The following is a 26,797-nucleotide window of genomic DNA, read 5'->3' on the forward strand; positions in this document are numbered from 1 at the left end:
TTTATTTTTTTTTACGATTTAAAATTTTTCTCCCATTTCTAATAAGTTATTTTTCGAATATTTAAATTTACGCGTAAGTAATAAGAATAATCAACAAATTATTTATGAAAATAAAAATTTCGAGTATACTTCTTAGTCTAATTAATATAATTATTGACACAAATAAATTTTAATAAAATAATTAAATTTCAATTTTGAAATTTCGCGCCAAGATGGCGATACTGCGTGTCGCTGTATTCAACTTACAATTTCTGCTCAAGTGAGGATGGGAGAATGCATCGCAAAATCGATTGCTGTGTATCAACTGGCGGTCCAATAGTGGCAGTCAGTATCATCGAAAATGTCAGTAGTTGTCCAGATCCTTCTTTACGTTTGAACTGAAACACAGTATTGCAGTTAATTCGCGGAATTATCCATAAGATTTATTGCTCATAGTAATTGTTTAATTGAAATGTGCAGTGTTTGTAAAATTATAATTGTGCAACGTGCCTGTGGAGTGTCGTTAAGTGTTGAGTGTTCAGTGCTAGTGTAAAGTGTTGCGAATTGCTGATGCTGATAACTTTTAAGTTCCTGAGCAAAATCATTTGGCATCGTCTGGTGGGAAATAGCAATTAAGTGACGTTTCTTTAGCTGGAATACACTTGGAGCAATTTAAATTAAATCTTCAAGTGTATTAGGACACCCTTCTGCATATTATTACTCCACTAAGGTTTGTTCGAACACTTGCGTATATTTTTTTTTTATATATTATTCTATTATATTCTGCCGCCATTTTATTTTGACGTACGATTTTAAATTTTCTCCAATCGCTAATAATTTATGTTTGAAATATTTAAATTTACTGCGCAAGTAATCAGAATAATTAATAAAGGTGCATTCCGAAATGCGCTATGCTACAGCTACTGCTCGAACTGCATTTCGGAATGCACTTTATGATTTGTAGCGCAGAAAATTTGAATTTTTTAAATCTGAGCATAAGATTTTTTTTTTTTTTATTTATATTATCGAATATTAAGATATTTGTAATTAATTATTGAAAATATTTATGTAGTGGCACATATGGGTAAATATTAAAATTTTTTAAAATCAGGCGCAAAAATTTTGAAATTTGAATTTTGTATTTAACAAATGATATATTGATTGCATTTCATTTCAAAGTATTTTTATTATTTTCTGCTGTGTTGCTTGTGATAAATGTCATTGTGGTTCTTGTAATTTTCGTTGTTGTTCTTAGTAAAATCGTAATTATACTTCTTGTTATTCGTGGTTTTGTTGTTGTGAATCCTTCAATAGTTAGTAAAATTTTTTGTTTTGTTGTTGTTTGTAAAATTGTTGTTCTTGATGTTATGGGTCTTGTATTTTTTGGTAAAGTTTTCGTTCATGTTGTTATAGTTGTAGTTTTTGTAATTTTACCTCTTGTATGAACATGAAAAAATTTGAACTTAAGAAAATGAGGCTAGAAAAAAAAAACTTATATTTTTTTAAATTAAACTTTTTTTGGCGGCAGATTTAAAATCATTTAATAATTTTTTTTTATTTCAATAATTCTTATGTGAAAAAGTACAAAATACATATTTTAATATATTTATATTAAAATTAACTATAAGCATAATTAATAACATTAAATAATAATAATAATTAAGTACAAACGCGATAAACTTTTGAATAATTAACCGATCTTCGAAAATGCAGAAAATTGTGAAATTACTTCGAATTAACGCGTCGCTGTAAAATTTCAATTTTCTTGTCAATTTTCTTGATGTCTTTGATCCTCTCCGGCGTGTCGATGCTGCTGATGCTGCCCGCGTCGCCAGCACCATCGTTAGCGAAATTGCTGTCACCAGAGTCTCTAGTTTCTCTACAATAGTCCATTTCTCTATCAATAACCGAACTTACATCTTGACCTCCATTGCTTTTGGTCCCGTTACTTGTTTCACTGTCTGCCATTGAAATACCAGAAATGTTTTCTAATATTCCCGTCAAGTCTAAACTTATTTCTTTAAATTCTTCTTCATTACTGTCATTATTTATACTATTAATAGAAAAGTCATCACGATTAAATAAATGGAGTCTTATATTATTTAAATTACGTCTTAGTTTTAATTTTGATTTATTATTTGCAGAATTAAAAATTTCTTTATTATTTTTACTTAAATTCATATTTTCCTCATGATCTTTTTCTTTATAATTTTTATCAAAATTTTCTACTTTAATTTTTTCTTGTCCGTCGTTTAATGAAATTTTTTCTCTAATTTGTTTTTCAAACTTTTCCAAACCTTCTTCTTCTTCTGACTTTTTTTTTTTATTTTTTTCCAATAAATTTTCATCAAAATTTTTTTTTCGACTTCTTGTACTTTCCCCTCCCCATCTTCTTGTCTGACTTTTAAAAAAAATTTTTCCCCTTCTTTCATCATCGCAATCTTCACTATCATCATCATCAGCCCAATTATTTTTATATAATACAGAAAATTCCGATCTCATGGTCTTCCCACGTTCAATATACGGAATCAAACAACTTAAATCACAAGGATCTATTTTATCTTGATCATCAAATTGAATAGTGACAGTAGACTTGTAATTTTTAACAGTATACGGAGTTTTAATAAATGACTTGCTATCATTACTCGAAGAATTTTCACTATTACTCATCAAAGAGCTCGTTACTTTAGAATTTATTATTTCAAGAGCAGGCTGGAGCCGTTTTATGACACTTAGTAGTAACTCGCATCGTTTAATTACTCGCAATTGCTGAGGCAAAGTTGAAGTGGGGGTCAAAAGAGTTTTTGAAGCTGCGTCAGTTTCATAAATTGCGGCTTTGAGCTCTCGAATAGTCATTACCGTCTGTTTATCCATGACGTTGCTGCCGATGTCATCAATGGCGGTGGTAATTTGAGAAGCGAGAGCGCAAGCTCGGTAGACAATTATTTTTACTTGCGACTGAGTTACTGTCTGGTGATTCTCGAAGGCATCGGAGATGGACTGAACCCGCTCTTGCAAATCTTCTAGAACCACTTGACAGTAGGCCGAAGGATCGAGGATCAGGTCAACTGATTTGTGGAGATTGTTCATTTCATTCTGCCATTGAGTTGTCAAAAGTTTTACTGCTGAGCGTAATTCTGATGAAGGCTCGAGGTAGAAAGAAGTTATCGCTGCTACGAGCTCGAGGTCCAAGGACTCAAGTGATGCCATGTGGTTACGGATTCTTAGAGCGCCTGAAATAATAAAAAAAAAAAAAAATGAGGATATCGAGACTTTGTTGCGTGAGAAATTTTTATAGGATTTGGGGTAGTGGAGATTATGAGAAAATGAGGTGACGAGTTTACTTTTTTTTCTAACATCAATGTACTCCAATAACTTTTCAACAAATGGATTGATAAAAAAATGATAGGACACTTTTCTTGTAGAGCGTTTAATTCCCTACAAAATTATATCCTGTACTTTTTACAATGAGCCATTGCCGAGATATGAAATTCCAAACTTGAAAATTTTTTCCCGCGTTATTTAAATGGGAAATAAAAAATTGCGATAAGATACCTGTTAATATTAATATTTAACAGGCATATTATTTTATCTTCCTGCAAGTATAGAAGCTGTTAGTGCATTGAAAAAAAAAATTGTCCTAAAATGGCACGCCCTAGTGGGTACATTTTATCGAAAAGTTACCGCTCTACTCACCACCATCACTCACATTCTCTAAAAAAATCTCCTAGTCCAAAAAAATTAAAATACTCACGAGTGGTATTTCCACAAGAAGCAGCAGCATACAACCCAATCTGCAGCGCTTTATCAGTAATCAAATCAAACTCCTCAATAGCCTTTTCTAGATCCTCTTTTCTCCTGCACTCTTTTTTCAAACTGTTCCCGCAAATCTTGACGAGTTTCTTTAGAGCACTAAAAGGCTCGCTGAATACCTCCATCACCAACTGAAGCATCGCGACATTAACAGCCCTCTCAAGTCTATACATTGCGTCCATAAAAGTGTTACCGAACAAACTAAACAATGCCCTGTCTCTTTTTTCTTTCAGAAACTCCCGCTTCCAATTATCGAATTCGCAAATTACGGTTTTGCTGATCCCCGTCATCAAATTAAACTGCTCTGGTGAGCAAACTTGAGCAATAGCCATCGTATGACTAAATATATCTTCCAAAACACTCCACAATTCTTCAATAAGTTCATTTTTTTCTTTACAATAATTTAAATTCAAATCTCCGGCCTTATCATTCGGCTCGGACATTTCGTGTTTCATATCCGCCATCTTGTTGACCAAATCCAAAGCCAGATCCATTTTATAAATAAAATGATTCTCTTCCTCATAAATTTCTTCGTCATCAGTAAAATAATTTCCTTCGATTGTATCAATAATTATCTTCAAACAAACGCTAAAACAATTAAACAAATAAATTCTTGTTCCGCAAATCTGCGTTCCAATTTCCGTCTGCTCATTTATTAAATCAATTAGTAATTTAAAGGTAACAATTAATTGCGTCGCACATAAATAAATTTTTTCTCTCATTCCAGGTGATAATAAATCACTCAAATATTTTTTTAATCCCTCAATTATTTCAATTAAAGAAGTTCCGATTTTTCTCACTTTGTAAATATTGAGCTCAAAATTATCATTAATTTCATTAAAATAATTCAGTAAATCTCTAGATTTTTTAATTAAATCTCTAGACTCATTAGTCTCAATCATTTTAAATTGCGTCTTTAAATTATTTTTAAACTCCTCCATATTGAGTGATAAATTTTTTTTTAAATTTTCCCGGGATTTTGTTTCATAAATAAAATCATCAAATAATTCAATTAATTTTATCTTATCATTATCATTATTTTTTAATAAAACTGATTTCAATTCCTGTGATAATTTACTTAAATTATTTATTAAATTAATTAATTCATCATTATTATTGTCAGTTAATAATAAGTCAATATTATTTAATTTCACTGACAAATTATCCCAGATTTTTTTATATTTTTTTGTCTTGAACATTTTTTTCACTAAGTTGTTTAAAATGTATTTTATTTAATTAATTTATCGAACTGTCACTTAATTTATTTTATTTAAGATAACGCCATTTTTTATTTACTGTTTACTGTAAACAAAATACTAACGTTTGTTTTTTTTTCCATTTGAATATGGCGCCATCTTTTGTTTCAAGTTTGTAACAATTTAGCGCGCGAGTGCTAGTGCGCAGTTTCGCCGCGTCGATGTCAGTTGCGAGTTTCGAGGCAACGAGAGTATTAGCAGGAATAAAATTTGAATTTATCTCATGTTAATTAATATTTTATTGTTTTTAATTATGAACATTTAAGTGAAGTGGATTAATTATTGTTAGTTTTTATTATTTAAAGTGATAGTTTAGAAGTAAAGTGTTTCAAAGTGCAAGTGATGAGTGACAAGTGACTGTGATAACAATCGAACATGAGTGTGAATGTTGCAGATGTGAGACAAATCATAAATTTTAAATAAATAAATTAATTAATTAAAATAATGAAATTTAAAAAAGTGCGCGTATTCTTTTTTAAATTATCTAAATACGCATATTTTTATTTTTATTCTGCTTACGTTATATAAAATATATTCTAAAATTTTAAAAATTGCCAGTTGTCGGCTGCATTCATACTCATAATCAAACTAAGTTTTTCTGGAATGACCATGATATTATTTAGGTAAATATATATACAAATACATGAAGTTATCGAGTACTAGTTCCCTGATCGGGTACTAAGTCTTTTACTTTATGTTAAAAATGTATATTTGAATTTATTTTTGTGTTTAAGCTTAATGAGGGGATTTTATGAAGAAAATTAAGTGGCTCAGTGAAAGAAAATGGCGGAATTTCAATCTACTCGGTGAGTCATTTATGAAATTTTCTATATAAATAATTTATTTATTTAAAAAAGTGCACTAAAAAAAAAAACTGTTTTAAAGTATCTGCGTGTTTGTGTTCCCCGGGTAAATATTTTTTTAATCATAGTAAGAATATACTCCAACCGAGTAACATTTTCTTGATGTAAGAATTTGTATACTTATTTTATAAAAAATATTCTTGGTTAGAGTAAATTTTTATTAAGATTAAACAAATAATTTTCTCGGGGGGATACAAACACGCAGATACTTGAAAACAGTTTTTTTTTCAGGGTGGAAACAGGTGGAATTAGCAATTAATTAAGGCTTATAATTTTTCAATATGAAACTTTTAGCTTTATGGTACTCGGCAAACTACATATATAATAAGAGATAAAAATCATACATGATCTGATCATTTGAATGAGGTATTAATTCCCAGCTTTCGGTCCATGTATAATTAGATTTTTAATATGACATAAGTAATAGACATCCAAAAATTTTTGTGTTTCCATTACCGAGTCACTTGTCATTGTAATAAATTTTGAAAATTTTTTGAAATACATTTTTGATAATTATTTTCTATAGTTTATTTAATTTTCTTATTTAAAAAAAAAATAATTTTTTTTAATGTTTGCTATCTGTATCAACGTCTTTTACTTGGCAAAAAATATATATATTTTTTAAAATATCTCGACAACGGTGAAAAATAAAGAAAACATAAAATTTTTATGGTTTACCAACGGGCGGCTGATTTTCATTAATAAAAAAACATTTAATATTTAATCTCAAAATATCAGTATGTTTTATAGCATAACTTCTTTAAGCGCGAAATTTCTATATTTTTACTGATAACAAATTAAATTTGTTTAATTTTTATTATCATCCAGATATGCCATGAACTAAATTTTTCTTATTCTCTCTTAATAATATAGGTAATACGTATATATATTCAGTGCCAGAATAATTAAAATATTAATTTGTTTAAAGAAAATAACTACGACCGGTTTTTTCGCGCGTAATTTAAATGTATTCTGAATGATATAGATAAACTGACTTATCTCGATACTTGGCAATAAAAAAGAGTTTATAGACCATCAAAAGGTATATAAATCCATCTCTCTAAACATTAATAAATGAAAATAAGTGAATATTCACTAATTCCAAGTGCAAATTAAACCACTAATTTCAAAAAGTTGTTTGGTTGGCACTCAGAATTAGTGAATATTCACTTATTTTCACTTATTCATATTTAGAGAGCAAGTCAAGTCTTTGACAAAAATTTAATAACACTAGATAATTAATTCTATCATAAAGATATGGCTGGAACAATATTTTCCTTATTCTCTTAATAATGTAGATGATTGATTATTGATAAATCTATTTAGTTAATTATTTTCCACTGTAAAAAAATTGCGGAGTGAACGCAGATTAAATCCGGAGTGAATGCGGAGCGGATGACTGTTTATTTATTTAATTCCCGTGGAGTGAAATTTATTCCAAAGGAGTTTATTTTAATGTTAAGACTCCAAATCGGAGTGAATGCGAATTTAAATAAAATCCAGACCGAAATCACTCCGCTCAAAAAACAAACTTCCTACTTACTCCATATGCGGAGTGATTTTTTTTCGAAAACTCCGAAACTCTGAGTGACGGAGTGAATTTGGATTTAATTTAAATCCGTAATCACTCCAAATTCAGTCCCAATTTTTTACAGCATAACAATTCAAAAATATGAACGTGCAAAAAAAATTAACAATATTTTTTAAAGCTCATAAATTTCTGTGGCGGTCATTTATTGACATTTATTCTTTAGCGGTAAGACAGTATTCTATTTAACCGATTCTAAATTTTAAAAAGAGCAAGCGCTTAATTTTATTTTTTCTAAAAAAAAACTCAAAAAAATTTCAAGTCTATAATGAGTCCAAATTACATGAAATTAAAAATTTTTCTTTTTGATTATTTTTTTTATATATTTTACTGTTTTACACCCTAAGCTCCCTAAGGGCATTGCTTTTAATTAATTCTACCCTTTTTAACTCTTGTTCAAATTTCACCCTTTCTCTATTTGTTAATGCCCTTTAATTTTTATAAATTTCTTCATCCCTAAAATTGATTTTTTATAGGAAAAAAAAAATTGATCCAAATGTCGTACATGCAAATTTTTGGCTGAAGGTCAGGATGCACGTGGATTTTATCAAATATATATTATATCATAAATTCATCGACGATAACTCTACTCAGAAAACGTAAACAAAAAATAAAAATATAATTTAGGTTTATCAGTATAAATATTCTGATATAGAGAGAAATAAGACTGCGATATCGCGAATAGGCTCTTATACCCCGTTTTCGCAAACTATTTAGACTTGGACGACCCTCTAGCCGAGTTACATCAACATTCATGAGTTTAACCGTCAATATTATCTACATACATTCGATCTAGTTACTCTACACTACGAGGAGTTAGACAAAGCTGATAAAAGAGTGAGAGAGAGATAGAAAGAGAGAGAGTGCAAAAGAGGACGAAGACGAGGATAGAAGGAAGCAGGTTAGATTGAAAGAGTACCCAAGGGGAATTGCCAGTCGCGTGTTTTCGTCCTCAGGTGAGCACTAAAGCCTACATCCAGCACATTCTTATTCGTACTAACTGAGGAATTTTTCACCAATTCAGCTAAATTTTCACTGCATTTTTATTTTATTTTATCACTAAACTTTTCACATTTACTTTCTACTGACCCTTTTTGCGAGATAGATAAATTTTTGTGGTGTGCACTGAGTGCTAGAAAGGTAAGAGCTACGATTGTGGTCTGGAGAGAATAAGTGGAGGATTTTTGAGGTTTTAGAGAGTGAAGGAATTTTCTGGGGATAAATTGACTCGAGTAACTGAACCTCTCATGAAATTCCGCGTTAAATGAGTACCAACAACGATATGTTCCCGAAAAGTGGTCAGAGTTAGGTTTTTTTTTTGGAAATTTTATATTTTCAAAATGTGACTTTGACAATGATTTTTACATATGGCTTGTGGGTACTCATTTTACTCGCCATCATGTTCACCTTAAGTGCGATCAATTAATTTAAAAAAAAATTGATTTTTTTTAAAAAATATAAATTTTGACATCTAATTTTTTTGTCACCCATACATAGGGATGTGGGTACTTGAACTCTCGGAAATTTACTCACGAACTCAGTCCTGCTTTTCATTTTTTCCATAAATTGAGTTCTATCTTAGTAAGAGATCACTTCGTGTGATTAGTTTTTAAAAATATTTGTAATCTGCTTATTACTATTTGAGAAATGGATAAAGTAGATAAAAGTATTTGTTGAAATATTGTCTAGCCGGTCTATACTAGGTGTTAAAATAAGTGGACTGATAAGTTGTCGAGTTTATTGTCTGTACATTCGAGCTAAGGGGTTATCTTACTAGAGGGTATAACGTTGAAACTATTATTGTTCAGGAATTTTATTGGCCACTAGAATTGTATACAAGTGGCTGGAACACTAGCAGAAGCAAAAGCAGGACTCGCTGGAGGAAGAGAAGGATAAGAAGAAGGAGTCGGAAATAGAAGCTGAAGTAGGAGTTTAAGGAACTGTAGAGCCATAACGACAGTACATTGAGATAATGGGTATGGAGTATGGTGATACGGACAAGACAACAGCGGTAACAACCTACAATCCAAATGTTGAACAGTTTATACGTCGGGAACAAGATCGTCGAGTGGTACAAGAAGGTACTGCCATGTGGAGGCGACGTAAAGAAGAAATTTTACGTCAAAAACATCATGAGCAACGTCAAGTATGTTTATGTATTGACATTTTCATATTTATTTAGCTCTAGACTGGGTAAAACGAACATTGGAATGGAAAAAATCGATGGTATTTTTTTTGTAAATTTTTTGTGGCCCATTTTGTCTCAGTTTAGTTTGAAAATTAGTTAAGAGTTAAATGGATACGTGCTGAGGAAATTGAGTAATTGATGGTGAGGATCAGGCGACTAGTTTTCGAGATTGAGGCAGGGTAAAATTTTGAATCTGAGGTCAGAGGTTCGACTCTAAATCTGCCTTTTTTTTTATTACTTCCAATTTTCTCCAAATAAAAACTAAAAAAAAAGTTTTTTTTTCCAAACCATATCATGAGTACTCATTTTTAAAAAAAAATCAAATCTTACCCTTCCTCTTAATTTTCTCTCCTTTCCCAGACTGGTTTCTTGAACGACTCACATACTTTTCCCAAAGTCAAGCTCACAGTCACTTTTCCAGTAATTAATATACTACCCAAGTCAACGCAAACTAATCGGCTTGTATTTCATTCGTCTCTCAATAGATCTTAAGTTATATAATAATTATGATGATAATTCTGCAAACTCAAACAATACAATTCGTTAAGCTTATCATTAATTAGACAAGTTATACGTCAGTGAGACTACTTCAGGCGTTATTTAATAAATAGTATTACTTACCTTTACCAAAGTTATCTATTCACTCATATATATATATATATAAAACTAAAGTTTTCGGATACAACCACGTACAAACCAACAAACTCGTCATATTCCAATATATATATATATATATATATATATATATATATATATATATTGATTTGCATAATCTTAGAAAGAGGATGGAGCAAATTACTGAAGACAAATTTTGCCCTGTGGCCAGTATATATATATATATATATATATATATATATATATATATATATATATATATATATATATATAAATTGTTAAGGTGTAATGTTTGGTAAATTTGATATACGTAATAGTGTACTGTGATAACACTGATAATATTGAATTAGCATACAAATCGATGGATATTTGTATATATATATATATATATATATATATATATATATATATGTTTGTGTGGGTGTGTGTTTACGTATAACTTGTAAATTTATATCCCGATTAATAGAGGATTTCCTTGAGAAAATTTGTCAAGGGTAGTAGAATAACTTGAGAGTAATATATTAAAGTATTGATTGCGATAAATATTAATACGGAGGTTAATTTTTAACTTTTTGAGTCACTAAAATTTTTTAGAACGAAATGACTAGGGTAAATGGTCGGTGGGTGATTAGACTGGTAATCAAATATCTGAAAAAGTAGTTTGAGTATTTGTGGGAGAAGTATAGTGATGTGGGTACTCAAGCTAGAGGAAATCGGCTCAGAAATTAAAAATTGGAATTAATTAATTTAGTAGAAGAAGAAATTTATAAAAAAATAAATTTTGTAATTTTTCAGTTGAGACATCTGCAAGCGACTTACTCGCCGTGGGGAAAACCGGGTGGCGGTGCTTTCTGTGAGAGTGCACTCAAGAAAAAGAATGTTGTTCTTGAGCCAATATCGCCACCGCGTTCTTATCAGGTATACATTATTCATATTTAATGTCAATAATCAAAAATTTAAATGCCAAGTTCCGACCCTTCATCATCTGTGTCCTTGTTGATTACAAAATTCGAGGTCACAGTATTATATTCATTTTCATGCATTCAATATGTATGCACTCGATGTATGCGTGATTAAGAGCGATCTCGAGATTGCGGATCCTTGAGTTGTCGATCGATTTGTTTATTTCCTGAATTATTCACGATAAATTATTGATACCATTCAATCCATATATTATTCATATTTCCATCGGTATGTAATCATACTCAAAGGAATTTATTTTATAGCATCGGCCATGGAAACTATTGAGATCAATTCAATATTTTTATTGATTCCATAAACTCACTTAATATTTTGTATCCAGACAAAAAGACATAGCTCATATTTCATATGATAGTTTCGTAGATTTTTTTATTTCCTCTGGAACGAGTACCCGCAAGGCTACATTCCAAAAATACTGAAACATACTTTTTATATATATTTATAATGAAATTCTTTATATATATTAGAACTTTATAAAAATCACAATGAAGGTATTCATTTTACAGGAAATTTTACGTAGAATTCAATAAAATTCTCCATTTTTTTTTCGTCTTAAATGTAGGTCGTACGGTAGTTTCATAAACCATGATTTTTATATTTAATTGGGGAAAATGAACAGTCATTGAATTTTTGAGGGTTTTGTCTTGTAGATTTTAAAATTCCCTCTCGAATGAGTACCAACAACCCTAAATTCCGAAAATAAGAAAATATAATTTTGATATATGTTTCAGTATATATTACATATATATGACCTTTTTAAAATATATTTATGTGGGTACTCATTTTACAGGGAATTCAATGTATAAAATGATTAAAATAATAATAATGAGCTATCTCTAACCCAATTAACAATAAATTTAAAAAATCTGAGTAAGTACATAAATTAACTCATTATTTATCTATAATCAGACCGAGTGCATTTGCAGTTCTGAATTAACAAGGGGAGGGTCCGATTTTATCGCTAAATATGCTGATAATTTGTAGATCTAATTTCAATGATTATCGTCTTATTAGAGAGCGTTATTATTCATCAGTCATGAGTCAACTAACGTGGTATCTCATCACGCAACCCGCCAAGGTTTTTACCTATCATTCAAACATTTCGTGACTCTGTACTTTGTGACTTCGCTGTTTACTGAACACACTATTAAATTATCTTATTCTATTCCATTTTATTTTCCCTCATCAAAATTTGTAATAAGAACATATATGTCTCATTACATTTCTTTTCTCAAAAATTTTTATTTCGAACCTCACAGTTCAAAAGAATACAAAAAAAAGCTTCTGAAAAATCAATTTTTTTTACTTAATTTTGGGATTATATTCTTTAAGATGGTAGTTTTAGCTTCAATATTGTTTCTTTAAATTATTTTTTCGTCAATTCGTTTGTAAGTTATTGAACTCTAAATCAAAGAAAACTTTTTTTTTGACTTATCACTGTCTAATTTACCCCTTAATGCTCATGATAACAAATTTTTACCTTCTTGGAATAGTCTTTCGGGCTTATGACCGAAATCGATCATGCCTATGAAAAATTTCCTTCATTCTAACCCTAATCACTCATCAGTGATTAATTTATTACTGATCAACATCAGTGATTATTTTATGAATGATCAACTTTAACAATTAATATTTCATTCGCATAAAAAATTCCTTTTATCTTAACCCAAATAACTCATCAGTGAATAAATCATCACTGACGAACTCATCAGTGATCGATTTATCTCTGACTGACTCACCACAACTAATTTTTTATCTCCATAAATGATCTCCCTTATTCTAATACAAGTAATTCATCACTGATGAACTTATATATGCTCGATTTATCACTGATGTACTCATCATTGATGAATTTATCACTGATGAACTCATTAGTGTTCGATTCACTACTGATCCATTCATCACTGATGAATTTACCACTGATCGATTTACTACTGATTAACTTATCTCTGATGAATTTATCACTGATCGATTTACTACTGATTAACTTATCTCTGATGAATTTATCACTGATCGATTTACTACTGATTAACTTATCTCTGATGAATTTATCACTGATCGATTTACTACTGATTAACTTATCTCTGATGAATTTATCACTGATCGATTTACTACTGATTAACTTATCTCTGATGAATTTATCACTGATCGATTTACTACTGATTAACTTATCACTGATGAATTTATCACTGATCGATTTACTACTGATTAACTTATCTCTGATGAATTTATCACTGATCGATTTACTACTGATTAACTTATCACTGATGAACTCATCATCGATTGATTTATCACTGACTGACTCATCACTGTCTATCTTATCCTCTAACTCATCGTCAAATAAAAAATTCTTATTCGTTTGAAAAAAAATTTAATTTCCCTCCTCTTTATCACTGACCGTCTCATCTCCGCTTAACTCAGCTTCTTCCCCCTCCATATATTCCCTTTTTCCACTACAAAGACTCATTACTAAATTATCGGAACTGTAATGAAATATTTGCTCAGTTGGCGACGCACTCGTTGCAGTGGGGGCGACCTGGTCCCGGTGGCACTCCATGGAGGGATCCAAGGTTACTCGGAGTCCGTTTTATGGAGTCGATGGTACGCTAATTTATTAAAGGCGCCACATTAAAACTTTCTACCAGTCATTTTAATTATAAATTAAATAAATAAATAATTGCCAAATTAATTACAAAGTTAATTTAAACCCAGTATTTTAAATTGAAAAGTTAACTTTACCGAGTTTGTAAAAATCGAAATAATAATAATAATTATAAATTAGTTACAGTCTGAGAAAATAACTCGGGTATTTCTTGACTTATCTTGACTCTTAATTCCTAATTAAGCACGGCTTCTCGCGCATTTCCGGTATCTGTAGAGGTTTATATATATTTATATGAGGAAGAGAAGGGTGGTGGTTGGGGGTGGGGGTGTTTGCCTGGAGGGTTAAAATGATGGTTTAAGTTGTGAGAGAAAGGGATTATAAAACTAAATACGCGGCAAGCTCGGGATATACCGAATACGTAAGCGCGGATAATTGAACGCAATCTTGAAATATTAGCTTATGTTATTATTATTATTATTATGAATTACTTTCTAATGGCTCTGATTATTATTATTATTGTTTTAGGAAGGGGAAAAGTGTTTGGAGAGTTGAATTAATACTATGGTTTAGTAATTAATTGTTAATTTTAGAGGAGTAGGGGTAATACGGTTGGATTATAATTTGTGGGGTAAAATGACCAATTGCATATGGGTGAGGTAAAATATTCGATTTAGATATTGACTTTTTTTGTTTCTGGGCTAAAATAGTCAATTAAAACTTTTGTAAATTTATAAATGGGGTAAAATAGTCATTTAAAATTTTCTTAATTATTCTCCGGGTAATCTGGGCAGGCAAAAATTATTTTTTTTATTTATCGGAGTATAATGGTCAAGTTATGTATCTTTTAATTTTATTGGGGTAGAATGGTGAATTTATATATTTTTTAATTTTACTAGGGCAAAACTGTCAGTTTAAATTATTTTCTTAAAACTATAGGGGTAAAATGGCAATTTAAAATTTCTCAATTATTTTATGAAGTAGTATGGTCAGGCAACATTTTTTTTTTACTTAGTAAAGAAAAATGGTCAATTTATGTATTTTTTAATCTTATTAGGGTCAAACGGTCAGTTTAATTTACTTTCTCACAATTATTGGGGTAAAATGACTATTTAAAATTCTTTAATTATTTTATGGGGTAATCTGGTCAGGCAAAAAATTATTTTTTCTCTTTTTCAAGTAAAATTATTAGTTTAAATTTTCTTAAAATTATAGGGGTAAAATGACACTTAAAAATTGATCTATTATTTTACGGGGTAGTACGGTCAGGCATTTTTTTTTTTATTATTCAATGGTGTATATTGGCTATTATAAATTTTTTTTCGTTCCTGGGATAAAATGGTCCATTACAAATTTATTTAATCAATGAATGGGCTAAAACGGTCATTAGAATTTTTTTTATACTTCTTGCGTTATAATGTTCATTTTAAATTTTAAGGCAGAATGGTTATAAAATGTTTTTTTTGTTTTTATTAAGAAATGGGGTAAAATGGCCAGACCACAATTTTATAAATAAATCAATGGTATTAATAAGAGCCTTATAATTTTTTTTTAACATCTTGGGGTAGAATATTCATCTAAAAATTAGTCTCAATTTTCAGAACAAGTAATTTTAAAAAAATATGTAAATAATACGCTCGTAAAAAGTTTAACAGCGAAATAAAATATCCATTAATTTTTTAATTATTCAAAAAAATTCTAGCCCATCCATAATTCTTCTACCTCAAGCAATACCAACAATCTATAAATAAAAAACCATTTCCAGGGTTGGACAACCAAGTCATTTATCACCCGCATGTGCAACAACGAAATAGACCCACTGGCATTAACCAGCTCCGAGAAATTATTCGACTCAAAGTCTAGACCAGGTACAATAACAAATTAAACACTTCAAAAATATACTCAACTGACTGATCTGATAAATTACTCACGATAAATTACCTCTTGCTCATCAATAATTTTCTATTCGAATTTTACTTTCATTTTATTTATATCTATTTTAAACAGGAATCACTCGTTCTCCGCGATCTTCACCTCCACCTCTGGCTCTTCCTTCACCTAGACAGGTTTACTCCAGACCATATACGTCAATAGACGTACCGAATGATGGCAACAAAAATACCCAGGATTATGAATTAACTGGTGGAGTTGAATTAGTCCCGTTGCTTACAGCACGTAAATGTCATTCACACCCAATTAAATATATAATCACCGATGCAACACGACCCGGCTACACAATAGACAGGTAAAGTTAATTCAATTATTCATTTATTCATGTACTTGAATATATATATTTTTTTTTAAATTAAAAATTCAAGCAAAAGCTTCTGATACTAATTGTTAAACTTTTAATGAGTGTAATTTTTAATTATACGCATTTGTTTGATAAGCACACCTATAACTGCGTGCAAGAGTGTGTATATATATGTGTGTGTGTTGTTTGCAAAAGAGCCTAGAGGAAAATTAATTAAAATAAGACCGGGAGGAAATTAATTTTCTAATTACTGATTAAATTATTACTGAACTGTGTGGTCTAAGAAAAGTGACTGCGAGTAATAGTTTTTGAGGACAAGTTAATTTTTTAAAATATAAGTTTTGGGTTCGATTTCAAATTTAAAATTTTATAATTTTTTATATTTTTCAATTTCATTTGAAACGAGTTCTCAAAAGCTTACATTTTTATCTCTCCCATTTGTACAACTTTTTAGTCTTTCACAGTTCATGTACTCCTTAAAAAAATAGATAATTAATATTGCCCTTTTTTTGTTTTATTAGAATTTATGATTTATCTTATTGATGACATCTGACGTCTACATTCTGACTTGCTATCACTGCTTCACCCAAAAGCCTTTATTAAAAAATAATAATTTTCAAATATTTCTTATATTTATGATAAATTTTTTATATACATAAAATTTATAGAAAATATATACGGGTGCTGATTTAACAGGAAATTTAGCTTACAGTACGATACAAATATTTATTTTTCCTTACCATGAACGTGGGTTATTATAAATCATATTATGGTCATTACTTTAAATTGGGGTAAAGTGGTCAGTTATCAAATTTTAAATTTAACTACTTTGTAGATGGTAAAATTCCCTCTTGAATGAGTACCCACAACCCTAGATTCAAAAAACAGTAAAATAAAGTTTTTATATATGTTACAGTATATCAATATGTATTACATAAATGACCTACTTCAAAGATATCGATGTGACCATTCATTTTACAGTAAATTTTACGTCGGCTCCAATAAAAATAATAATTTTTACCCACTTCGAAAGTAAATTCCGACATTAGACATTTTCTAAAAAATGGCTAAAAAAAAACTTTTACTATTTCCCTGTATTTGCATTGAAAGCAACAGACCCCATTTTTTTACAAAAAATCCATGGATTCAATTAGCATTTTTTTCTTTTTTTTAAATAATTAAATGTTCGAATATCATGTATTTTATTATGATATTAAACGACTGTTTGATAAATTAAAATATAGTAAACAAGACTAAAATGAATAAATTTAAAGCAAAAAGATAAAAGAGATTAAAAAGAGCGGAATTGCGGGGGCTGTTAGCATTGAGGTGCTATATTGCATCCGTTGTACACATAGAGGTGAATAACAGAGCTGAGAGCCGAGTGAGTCGATATCATATAACAAAGCATGTCTCTGTTGTGACAAATTGCTTGGGGTTAGTATTGCACTCAAGGGACACAACTACATTACTGGTAATCAACACATTGATCCAGATGCATTGAGCCGCGGTCAGTTCACCTGCCCCTCTGCCCACTCATACCCCACCCTTCCTCCCTTCCTTTCAATCCATTGGGAAATGATATTCCATTTGGCTAAATAATATAATCCCACTTGTGTGTTACCCCTAAGTCCAACCAAACAACTTACTGACCAATATAAATAACAAGTTTTATTTATTACTTTTGAACCGAGAAGTTCTCCATATGTAATTACACTTTCGAGAGTTCGCTCTCTTGTTATTCGGATGAAATTGTCGGAAAAAATGTATAAAAAATTTACATTCAAGCTAAAACTATAGGCTTTTATTTTTATAAATTTATTTACTATTTTTACAGAGCCTCAAAATGGAATTTTTATTTATAGAAATTTTTTATTTCAATATTTGGTTCAAAAAAATTTTTTTGAATTTTAATTGAATGTAAATTTTTTATTAGTAGAAAATGAGATCCAAAAAAAATTTGTTTTTAATTTGTATTGAACGCGGGAATGAAATTAGATATTTGAAACTATCAAATAAAATTTCTATTAATAGGAAATTTTTATTAATTTTGATTGAACGTGGGTTTAAAAGTTGACATATAAAGCATTGAAATGAAATTTGTATTGATATAGAATTTTCTTTTGTGGCACACTTCAATTGCGAATGTTTACTGTCGAAACGTCAAAGCCACCCCCTTTTTTTTCATTGAATCGTGTTTATTATTTTTATTATCTCATTAACACATTTTAAAAATCATTTTAATATTAAAAGGAAACATTAATTAATAAATCTAAACTTTTTTTTAATTGAAAAACACGTATTATTATAAAAAAAAGTCCAATAAAAAAAATCTATTGTCACCGTCCGTTACACTGTAAAAAAATTGCGGAGTAAACCCGGATTAAATTTGGAGAGAAACCGGAGCGGATGACTATTTATTTATTTGATCCCCTTGGAGTGAAATTCACTTTTTGTGACAGACACGAAATGTACGACATTTAGCGCCTATAACCGGCAGCTAAAAATATTAGATAAAGCACAGCTGGTAAAAAAGATACCTAATCGTTCTAATAGTGACGTCATCAACGGATAAAAAATATTTTTTGGTTACAGGTGCGGTGCCAAACGACCAAAAAATATCGAAGTAACTCAACCATCTTGTGACAAAATTTATCATCATATTAGTTCGTACACTTACCGAATTCTCTCTCATTTTCAACAAATTCTCAAAACAATCGTACCAAATCTCGTCTTCGGCTCGGGCACCAATCGTCACACTTCGCGTCTTAAACACGATCGCACTCGATATATAAACTACTATTGAAAGGAAGTGTATTTTAATACACGGAGTGAAAAAAATAGGAATTTTTCCGATTTCGCTTTGCGAAAATTCCTTTGTTGGCGTTGTAAGTTTTACTTTGCCAACATATGAATTGTTACTATGTCCCATAGAAAATTTTGCTTTGTTACATCCGAATTATTTCTATATTGACGATGTAAATTTTTCTATACGAACATTGGAAAAATAACTATATAATATAGGAAAAATTCCTATGGAGACATTGTGAAAATTCCTTTGTTAACATTGCAGAAATTCCTTTATTGATGTGGAAATCCCTCAATGTCGACATGGGAAAATTTTCCATGTTAACACAGAAATTATTCTTATGTTAACAAAGTAAAAATTCCCATATATGTAAAAATGAAATATTTGTAAACTGATGGTTTTTTTTACGTAATTAATTAATTGGATTGATGATTGTATACTGTCGGAAACACGATGTAATTAACTTTTACGTACACGTTTATATTCATTGAATTTATAAAAACATTTGTTCATTGGTAGGCGCTACAAAAAATTTTAATTAAATTACACAAAATTTTTTCGGAAACTTTGAAATTGTATTTTCGTAAGTGTTAAAACCTTCACACATCTCTATTTTATAGCTTTAAGGCCTAAATAATAATAATGACCAAAATATTTGGTATTTTGTTGTTTTTAATTTCTCGTGAACTTTTCTTATGCAACATAGCAATTTTTTCTATGTTGACATAAAAATTTTCCCTATGTCAACATAGTTATTTGTATTACGTCAACGTAGAAATATTTCCTATGTTAACAGAGGAATTTTTTCTTTGCTAACCTAGAAAAAATTCCTATGTCAATATAGAAGAAATTACTCTAATAACATAGGAAAAACTCCTATGCTAACATAGTATAAATACCCATGTTAATATAGGAATTTCAGCAATGTTGATAGAGGAATTTTTCTATGTCTACATGAAAATTTTTCTAATGGTAATATAGAAGACATCCCTATAATATGTGGGTAAAATTTTTACAAAATATCGTTATATTCTAATTTTTTTCCAGTAAAATTTCCTATGTTGATAGAGCAAAACTTGCTATGTCAACAAAGGAATTTCCCCTAAGCAAAATCGGAAAAATTTCCATCATTTTCTTTTCGCGTATCGAAGCTACGGTTTGGAGGGAAATTCAATTCGAAAGAGAGTTTATTTTAATACTAAAAGTCCGAATCTGAGTGAATGCAGATTTAAATAAAATCCAGATCACTCCGAATTCACTCCAAATTTTTTACAGTGTAGTCTGTGGTTTAAAAATAGTGCGCGGCACAGATATCTCCAGAATGACTTTACGAAATGACCTAATTTTTTTTTTAATGAGCTTAAAAAAAATTATTTAATTATTTTTATTGATAGGAAATTATAAACGATATTTTTTTTTTCCGAAAATGCGGTTCGAAAATTTTTTAAAAATTTCTATTGAACGCGAGGATGAAGTTATAAATTTAAAGTTTTTAAATAAAACATTCAAAATTAGTGTCGAAGCACTAGCGGGAAATGTAATGAAACGTATAATTTTTAGGATCGCTAGTTAATTAAAATCTATGGGATATGCAAATTGATTCAACGTTAGACAATTAGCAGATGATTAATAGTATTACCCAGCTGTAATTCAGTCTCAACTCTCTATAGACATATCCGACCATATCATAAACAATGTGGTGGCGCATCTGAGTAACGATACACAGCCAGGAATATTCCATTAACGGTAGTATCAAAGTGTCTCATTAATACACTCTCAATAGATCCCTTCTATCCTGATGCCAGCCTCCTATCCTTACAGCCTTCTGTGTCTCTGTATTATATATATACTCTATCTATAACAACATCCTTTCTAGTTCACTTACACTCTCGTTTAAATTAACTCCTTCGTGATCCCTCACCCATGATAATAGTTAATCATCAACTCAGCTATTACACGGGCGTAATTCAGTCTCCGACCGTGACCATTTCAGTAATCATTTAATACCTTCCCAAAAAAAAAAAAAGGAAAAAAAGAATTTAATGAAAATTTTTTTCTATTTTATTTTCAGGTAAAAAAGTTTTCTATGAAAAAATTTTTTTAGAGACTCAGGAAAAGTTGAAAATAAATTTTAAAGATTTAGGTTATGATAATATTTGAAAAGCGGTTAAATTTAACTTCAATTTCCTCTTTTTATAAAAATTTTCCAATAATTTGATCGCGAGTTATTGGATTTTAGAGCGCGAGCATTTTTTTCCAGAATCATTGTACATTGTTTGAATTTTTTAAGAACTCCGCAAAAAATAGTCATAGTGTAGCAGAAAAATTTATTTTAAGCCTTCTAATGTCTACCTTAAGCCCCTCCTTTAATAAAAATTCGGAAAATTTTTTATAAATTTTATTTTCATAACAAAAATCTTAAAAAAAAATTTCCCATAAATAAAATTTTTTTTTGAAGACTGGAAAAGTTGTAAAAAAAATTTTCAGACTAAACTCATGGTAATATTCTGAATTTAGCTTCAATTTTCTGTTTTTTTTTTTTAATTTTTTTCTATGATTCGTTCGCGAGCTATCAAATTTTCGCGCGAATCAATTTTTGCAGAATCACAAACAATTTTTTTTTAATTCTTCAATATTCTCTGCGAAAAATAGTCGTAGCGTAATGAAAAAAAAAATTATTTTAAATCTTGAAATATCTACTTTCTATCAAAATTCTATTCCTAGTCTTGAAAATAAAATTAACCTAAAAAATTGGGAAATTCCTTTTTAAGAACTCAACTTGAAATACATGAGCTATTAATTATTATCAAATAAAATCGTTATAAAATTCAGAACCCTTTCTCTTGAGGTTGAAAATAATAATAATAATAATACAAAAAAGTTAAACTTCACTTTCATAAAATCTGGGTGTTTTCTTTTTTTTTCCAGATACCGTTCATTGAATATTGAGAATCGTGATTACACAGCAGCCCTGTCAGAGCAGATATCTCGAAAGCGACAGCGCATACTCGTAAGTCCAAGCAACAAAAAACCTAAACCAGTAGCAAAAAAAAAAAATTGACAAATGGCATAAAATGTGAGTATTTTTTTTGTGATCCTATTTCAGGAGGAAAAACGTTTGGAACAAGAGAGCTGTCGTAGGCATTTTGACACATGGAGAAAATTCTGGGGGCGACCAGGTCATGGAGCGCCAATAGATCACGCTTATAGAAATGATCTCCATGCGATATTATATCGTCCTGCGGTATATTGATCACAGTGTTGCAATAAAATAGCTTTAGACTTAACTACTCCGCTAATTATAATGTTTGATAAGTCGCGGCAGTAACTCGATAATTGAGTCAGAGTGATGATTAAATGAAAACTATATTTAGTTGAGGTCTAGTTATGTCATTCGGATCCAGACCTAAACCTGAAACTGGTCCTAGACCTGGAGCTAGTCCTGGTTCTGGATTTAGATCTAGATTCAGATTTTAGGGAAACATGAATTACGTAGATGTAGTCGTAGGACTGATGCTAATTCACGAACAATTTGCATAATGATCCATTGGAAACAGATTGACCACGTAGAAGCGTGAAAGCTGTCAAGAGGATATAATGGACCCAGTCACATTAATTAATGACCGTAACAGTCTAGTCGTGATGTTTGTGGCGGTGATCCACCAGTCGATGAATACGTTGCACTCTATTCATTTGCCGAGACGTATAAATACTCCAGCCTTTGCTTTGTTAGATTCGCTCGAGTTTCACGGTGGCTGCAGCAGAAACGATTTTGACCCCTTCCGTTTAAAAGTCGATTCTGTTTGCCTAGGGCTTTGTTTCAAAGATCAACGAGGTGATTGCTGTTTTTCCAACGTGTTTTATTGTCAGTAGTTGGGCAGAAGCTATTCCGGGTTCGAATTGTCGACAGTCTCTTAATTATGTCAAAAAAACACCAAATCCTAATTTCGAATTTGAAGCATATTTTAGTTTTTTTTTTTTTTTTTAACATTTTTTGGCTATTTGACTTTGATTATTGTCTGCGATTGCATCAATTACTTATTGCGAAGGATTTAGTTAGTATTTAAGTTATAAATTTAGGTTAATTTCCAATGACCTCTTCCGTAACAAGTGGATCCCATTCGGCCAAGTCTCTATTTTCGGAATCCGCTTGACATTTTAAATTCTTCTGACATTTTTCTCCATCGAGAATCGAGCAGATGCTATTTCAAGACGTGACAATTATCACGAAAAAAGTAATAGCAAAATTCGTTAATTTTGAATAGACAATTAGGTAATTATTCAGTTATTCTAACAGCCGGTCTATTTATCCCTTGAATTAAAAAGTTTCTTAAAATGAATTCCACCGAAAAAACGGCATTTATAATTATGATAGTTATATAAAACGAATTACAGTATTTTTAGTGGCAGCTACTTGAATATTTAAGTGGCGACCTCGGTAATTATCATAAGTTAGTGCTCATTATGTCTTGCAAAAAAAAATGGTAAATAAATTAAGCATGTAACAATAGTAAATTCTGAAGTAAAAACAAACGTAGCAGCATAATAATTCTAGAAATACTCTTTAAAGAGGTCTCTGGTATTTTGCTTTATATAAAGCGAGTATGAGTAAGAGAAAGGGAGAGCGGAAAAGTAAGAGAGAGAGAAAGAGGAGTCAGTGTATTTCAGGATACAGGAACTGATATTTTGTGAGAGAAAATGAATCACCTTTATACAAACGTGTTTTACTACAACTACCCCAACCGCGAGCCTTTACAACCTCCCGATCCTACCCCTGGTGGCCCGCGTACACTGACACTGGTAACGGGAACACAATGGTCAGACAATGGAGCCAACCATGAAGTTGTGGATGTTGGTTTCTACACGGTGATTGTGTCTCGTTTCTCGTTTCTCGTGTCCCTTCCGCTTGGATCCGGTTGTGGTTGGCGTGTGCGAGAAATTTTCGCGGTTCGAAGCTTCGGATCTACAAGCTTTAACTCTGTTCGTATCTGCAGCAATATAATTCATGGGTCAAGGATAAGTGGCTAAAATTCACTTTTTCTTTACTATTTTTTTAACAAAGAAACTATTTTTTTTATTGCAGGTCCATTTGAGTCAAGACCAAAAAATCACCTCCCTCTCAAAATTTTCGCGTCCATTTTTACTCTCAAAACATTTTTAAAGCCACAAATAATTTTTTTTTTCCGCGGCTTTTAGCAATTTTCCTATACATTAAAAATACAAATTTAATTCTTTAGAAAATCATTCCTGGTCTTAAAGAATTAATTGACCTATAAATCGAGTCCAAGAACTCTGCAATCGGTCAACAAGTTTTCGAGATATTGTCGATATAAAAAAAAAACTAATACCTAAGGTCGCGGGTTCGAATCCACTTCAAGTTATTTTTTGTAAAAAAAAGTACATTTGACCCTTTCAATCCTCGCTAACCACTTCCCGACTTATTTACTTTTTTTTCGGTCAAAAGAAGAGAAATGAAATTTAAAAATAATTGAAAAAATAAATAAATAAATAAAAATTTTAACGTCTCCGGTATCTCCGTAATTGTTATCGCTCGCAATTTAAATCACTAAAAAAATTCAGTTCCTGTCTCTATTAAAAAGTATCCTGTTTCTCGAAACTTTTAACCTCGCCTTTGATTTAAAAAATTCATGTTTCATGTCTATTTCATTTGTACGTTTGATTGTTCGTTTGTTTGTTTGTTTGTCTATTTGTCGAAAACTTTTTTCACAAAATAAAAATAAAAAAAAAATACACATTTCCGTGATATACGATAAAGTAATTGTTAGTTGTACACAATTTTACTTCTATTCAATTTACAAAAGTAGAAAAAAAAAATTATTAAAAAAAAAAAATTAATCGCGGGAAATTTAAATTTGAGATAATTATTAAATATTTTGCGACTGTAAATAATTACGCGCAATGCAAATGTATAAAAATAATTTATGTATACGATTGTATTGTAAATAATGTACAAAAAAAAAATAGATGCGATGTAACATAAAAAAAAAAAAATTGAAAATAAAAATGCTGCGGTACCTTTTTAGTTTTTAATGAAAAGGTTTTACCGTGAGCTTTTAATAGAAAAAAAAAATTATTTTGTGGAGTTTAAAGTTTGGGGTAAAATGGTCATGGTTATAGGCATGGTCAGAAATTAAAATGGCGGTAAGTAAATGAATGAATGGATAAAATACTTAAAATTTAAAAGTATAAGTTTGTTAAGTAGTTAAATATCCCGGCAGTGTTTCGTCAACTTGAGAGGTGAGGAGTGAAGAGAGTGAAAATACTGGGATTTAAAAAGAAGAAAAAGAGGAAGAGAGTTTTAGTTTAATAAAATTGAGAGAAACGAGGAAGCAAGTCTGGTATCGATTTTTAAAAGTTTTATAATACATTTGAGTAGTGAGGACTTAGCCAAGTTTTTCTGCATACGCGGTCTTTGTGTTTTGGAAAATACTTTTTTTTAGTTTAAAAAAGTCGGCGGGATTACAAGGATGGTAAGTGAAGAGATTTTTTTTTCTTCTTTTTTTTTTTTTTTCACTAAATTGAAAATTTTTTATATTTATTTTAAATATATCGATACATTAATTTTCAATTAGGGAACATATTAATTGATAAATTCAATTATTGATATTTGATTTCGGAATTTAAATGAAAGCTTAAATATTTATGATGAAATTTCAATAGAGGGAACGGACAAAATGAAATTAAAATTTTTTTCTCACGAAGGGGTAAAATTGCTACTCTTGATTTTTTTTTCAAGTCTAGTAAAATGGATTTAAAAATTTAATTTTCTAAAAACTGGCTAAAATGGCCACTATTAATTTTTTTTTGAAATAAAATTATTTTGACAAAACATAATTTTATTTCTTAAAAAAAAAATGCGTCGCATTTTGCCCCAATCTTCCCTACATACAAATTTATGAAAAATGATAAAAATAAAATCGTTTTAATTAAAGTAAAAAAAGCAAAAATGAAAATAACAATAATTTATAATGCATATTAAAGTTAAGATGAGAAATATGAATTTTCCTGTGCTCTCTGCACTCCACATTGCACATTGCACATGGACACTGCAGTATTATGTGTGGGTGTATGGCTCTAGAGTAGAGTAGAGTAAAGTAGAGTAGAGTGTTGATGGTTATACGAGATTCCATTTTACCTGTCTCGTATACAAGAGTTGCCTTGAAATAAACTCGGCATAACTAGGCAAACGCAAACGCAACATGGGCGGTCCTTTTACTGCCTTTGCCCTCCATAATCACTTGAATTATGACAGTCTGTGCGCGATCTTTTTATACTGTAATTTATTTTTAAAATACTTCATTGTAATTAAATTTAGTTTTTTTTTATTTTTTTATTATGGAGCGTTAGGTGTCCCTTTGGCAGACTATAACAACAAATAAACCAGCTTCGGAGAAGTTTTAATGATTTTTTTTTGCGTGTATTGCTTTGATGTGTGTAGTTTGATAAATATTTAGAATTTTTCTCTACTCATTCGTAACGGAAAATACCGGTGGGTACGATTCGCGAAGCTTTGACCGCGCAACCGGGAACAATTTAAATAGTACATATTCGCAGTGATGCTGGAGAAAATATTTATATCCATGCGTGTTCCTGTAAATTTATAGTTAACTTATTTGCGGGTATATTTTTTTATTTATATTTTTTGTCGAAAATTCCAAGCAAAATTGACAACTGAATGTGTTTTACTGAAAATTTTTTAATCGGGGGATTTTTAATTTTTGTTGTTTATTTTATAAAACGGCCCCTTGAGAACTTTTTTTTACCAATGACGGGTAAATTGGTGTCTCTAGAATTTTTTTTTAAATCGGAGGTAAAATGGTCCACCTAG

The 26,797-nt window shown here is 30.2% G+C and overlaps 2 protein-coding genes and 1 long non-coding RNA gene across 7 annotated transcripts in view; 2 read left to right on the forward strand and 1 right to left on the reverse strand.

The window, feature by feature from the left end:
* Positions 1-319: 319 nt before the first annotated feature.
* On the forward strand, positions 320-24,584 carry LOC103580610 (uncharacterized). Of its 5 annotated transcripts, XM_053738443.1 has the most exons (10): positions 320-709; positions 5,607-5,671; positions 5,783-5,854; positions 9,308-9,645; positions 11,098-11,220; positions 15,651-15,753; positions 15,893-16,130; positions 21,877-21,958; positions 22,055-22,192; positions 24,032-24,584. In XM_053738443.1, exons 4-10 carry the CDS (start codon positions 9,472-9,474, stop codon positions 24,107-24,109), a joined length of 936 nt encoding a protein of 311 aa, XP_053594418.1. In that variant the 5' UTR covers positions 320-709; positions 5,607-5,671; positions 5,783-5,854; positions 9,308-9,471; the 3' UTR covers positions 24,110-24,584. The 5 variants fall into 5 exon arrangements, with proteins under 5 accessions (XP_053594418.1, XP_053594423.1, XP_053594421.1 ...); XM_053738448.1 differs by lacking the exon at positions 11,098-11,220; XM_053738446.1 differs by lacking the exon at positions 24,032-24,584 and having other exon boundaries at positions 22,055-22,830.
* On the reverse strand, positions 1,562-5,063 carry LOC103580620 (uncharacterized). Its single transcript, XM_053738442.1, has 2 exons — positions 3,734-5,063; positions 1,562-3,212 (listed from the first exon to the last, which is right to left on the reverse strand). Exons 1-2 carry the CDS (start codon positions 4,989-4,991, stop codon positions 1,705-1,707), a joined length of 2,766 nt encoding a protein of 921 aa, XP_053594417.1. The 5' UTR covers positions 4,992-5,063; the 3' UTR covers positions 1,562-1,704.
* Positions 24,585-25,005: 421 nt separating the features above from the next.
* LOC128667639 (uncharacterized) overlaps positions 25,006-26,797 on the forward strand; it is a 37,978-nt gene continuing 36,186 nt past the window's right edge. The window contains exons 1-2 of the long non-coding RNA XR_008403584.1: positions 25,006-25,110; positions 25,188-25,439. This is a non-coding gene — a long non-coding RNA (uncharacterized LOC128667639). The remainder of the gene's footprint in view (positions 25,111-25,187; positions 25,440-26,797) is intronic.

The sequence above is a fragment of the Microplitis demolitor genome, chromosome 4 (assembly GCF_026212275.2).
Source record: "Microplitis demolitor isolate Queensland-Clemson2020A chromosome 4, iyMicDemo2.1a, whole genome shotgun sequence".
Taxonomy (NCBI): Eukaryota; Metazoa; Arthropoda; class Insecta; order Hymenoptera; family Braconidae; genus Microplitis; species Microplitis demolitor.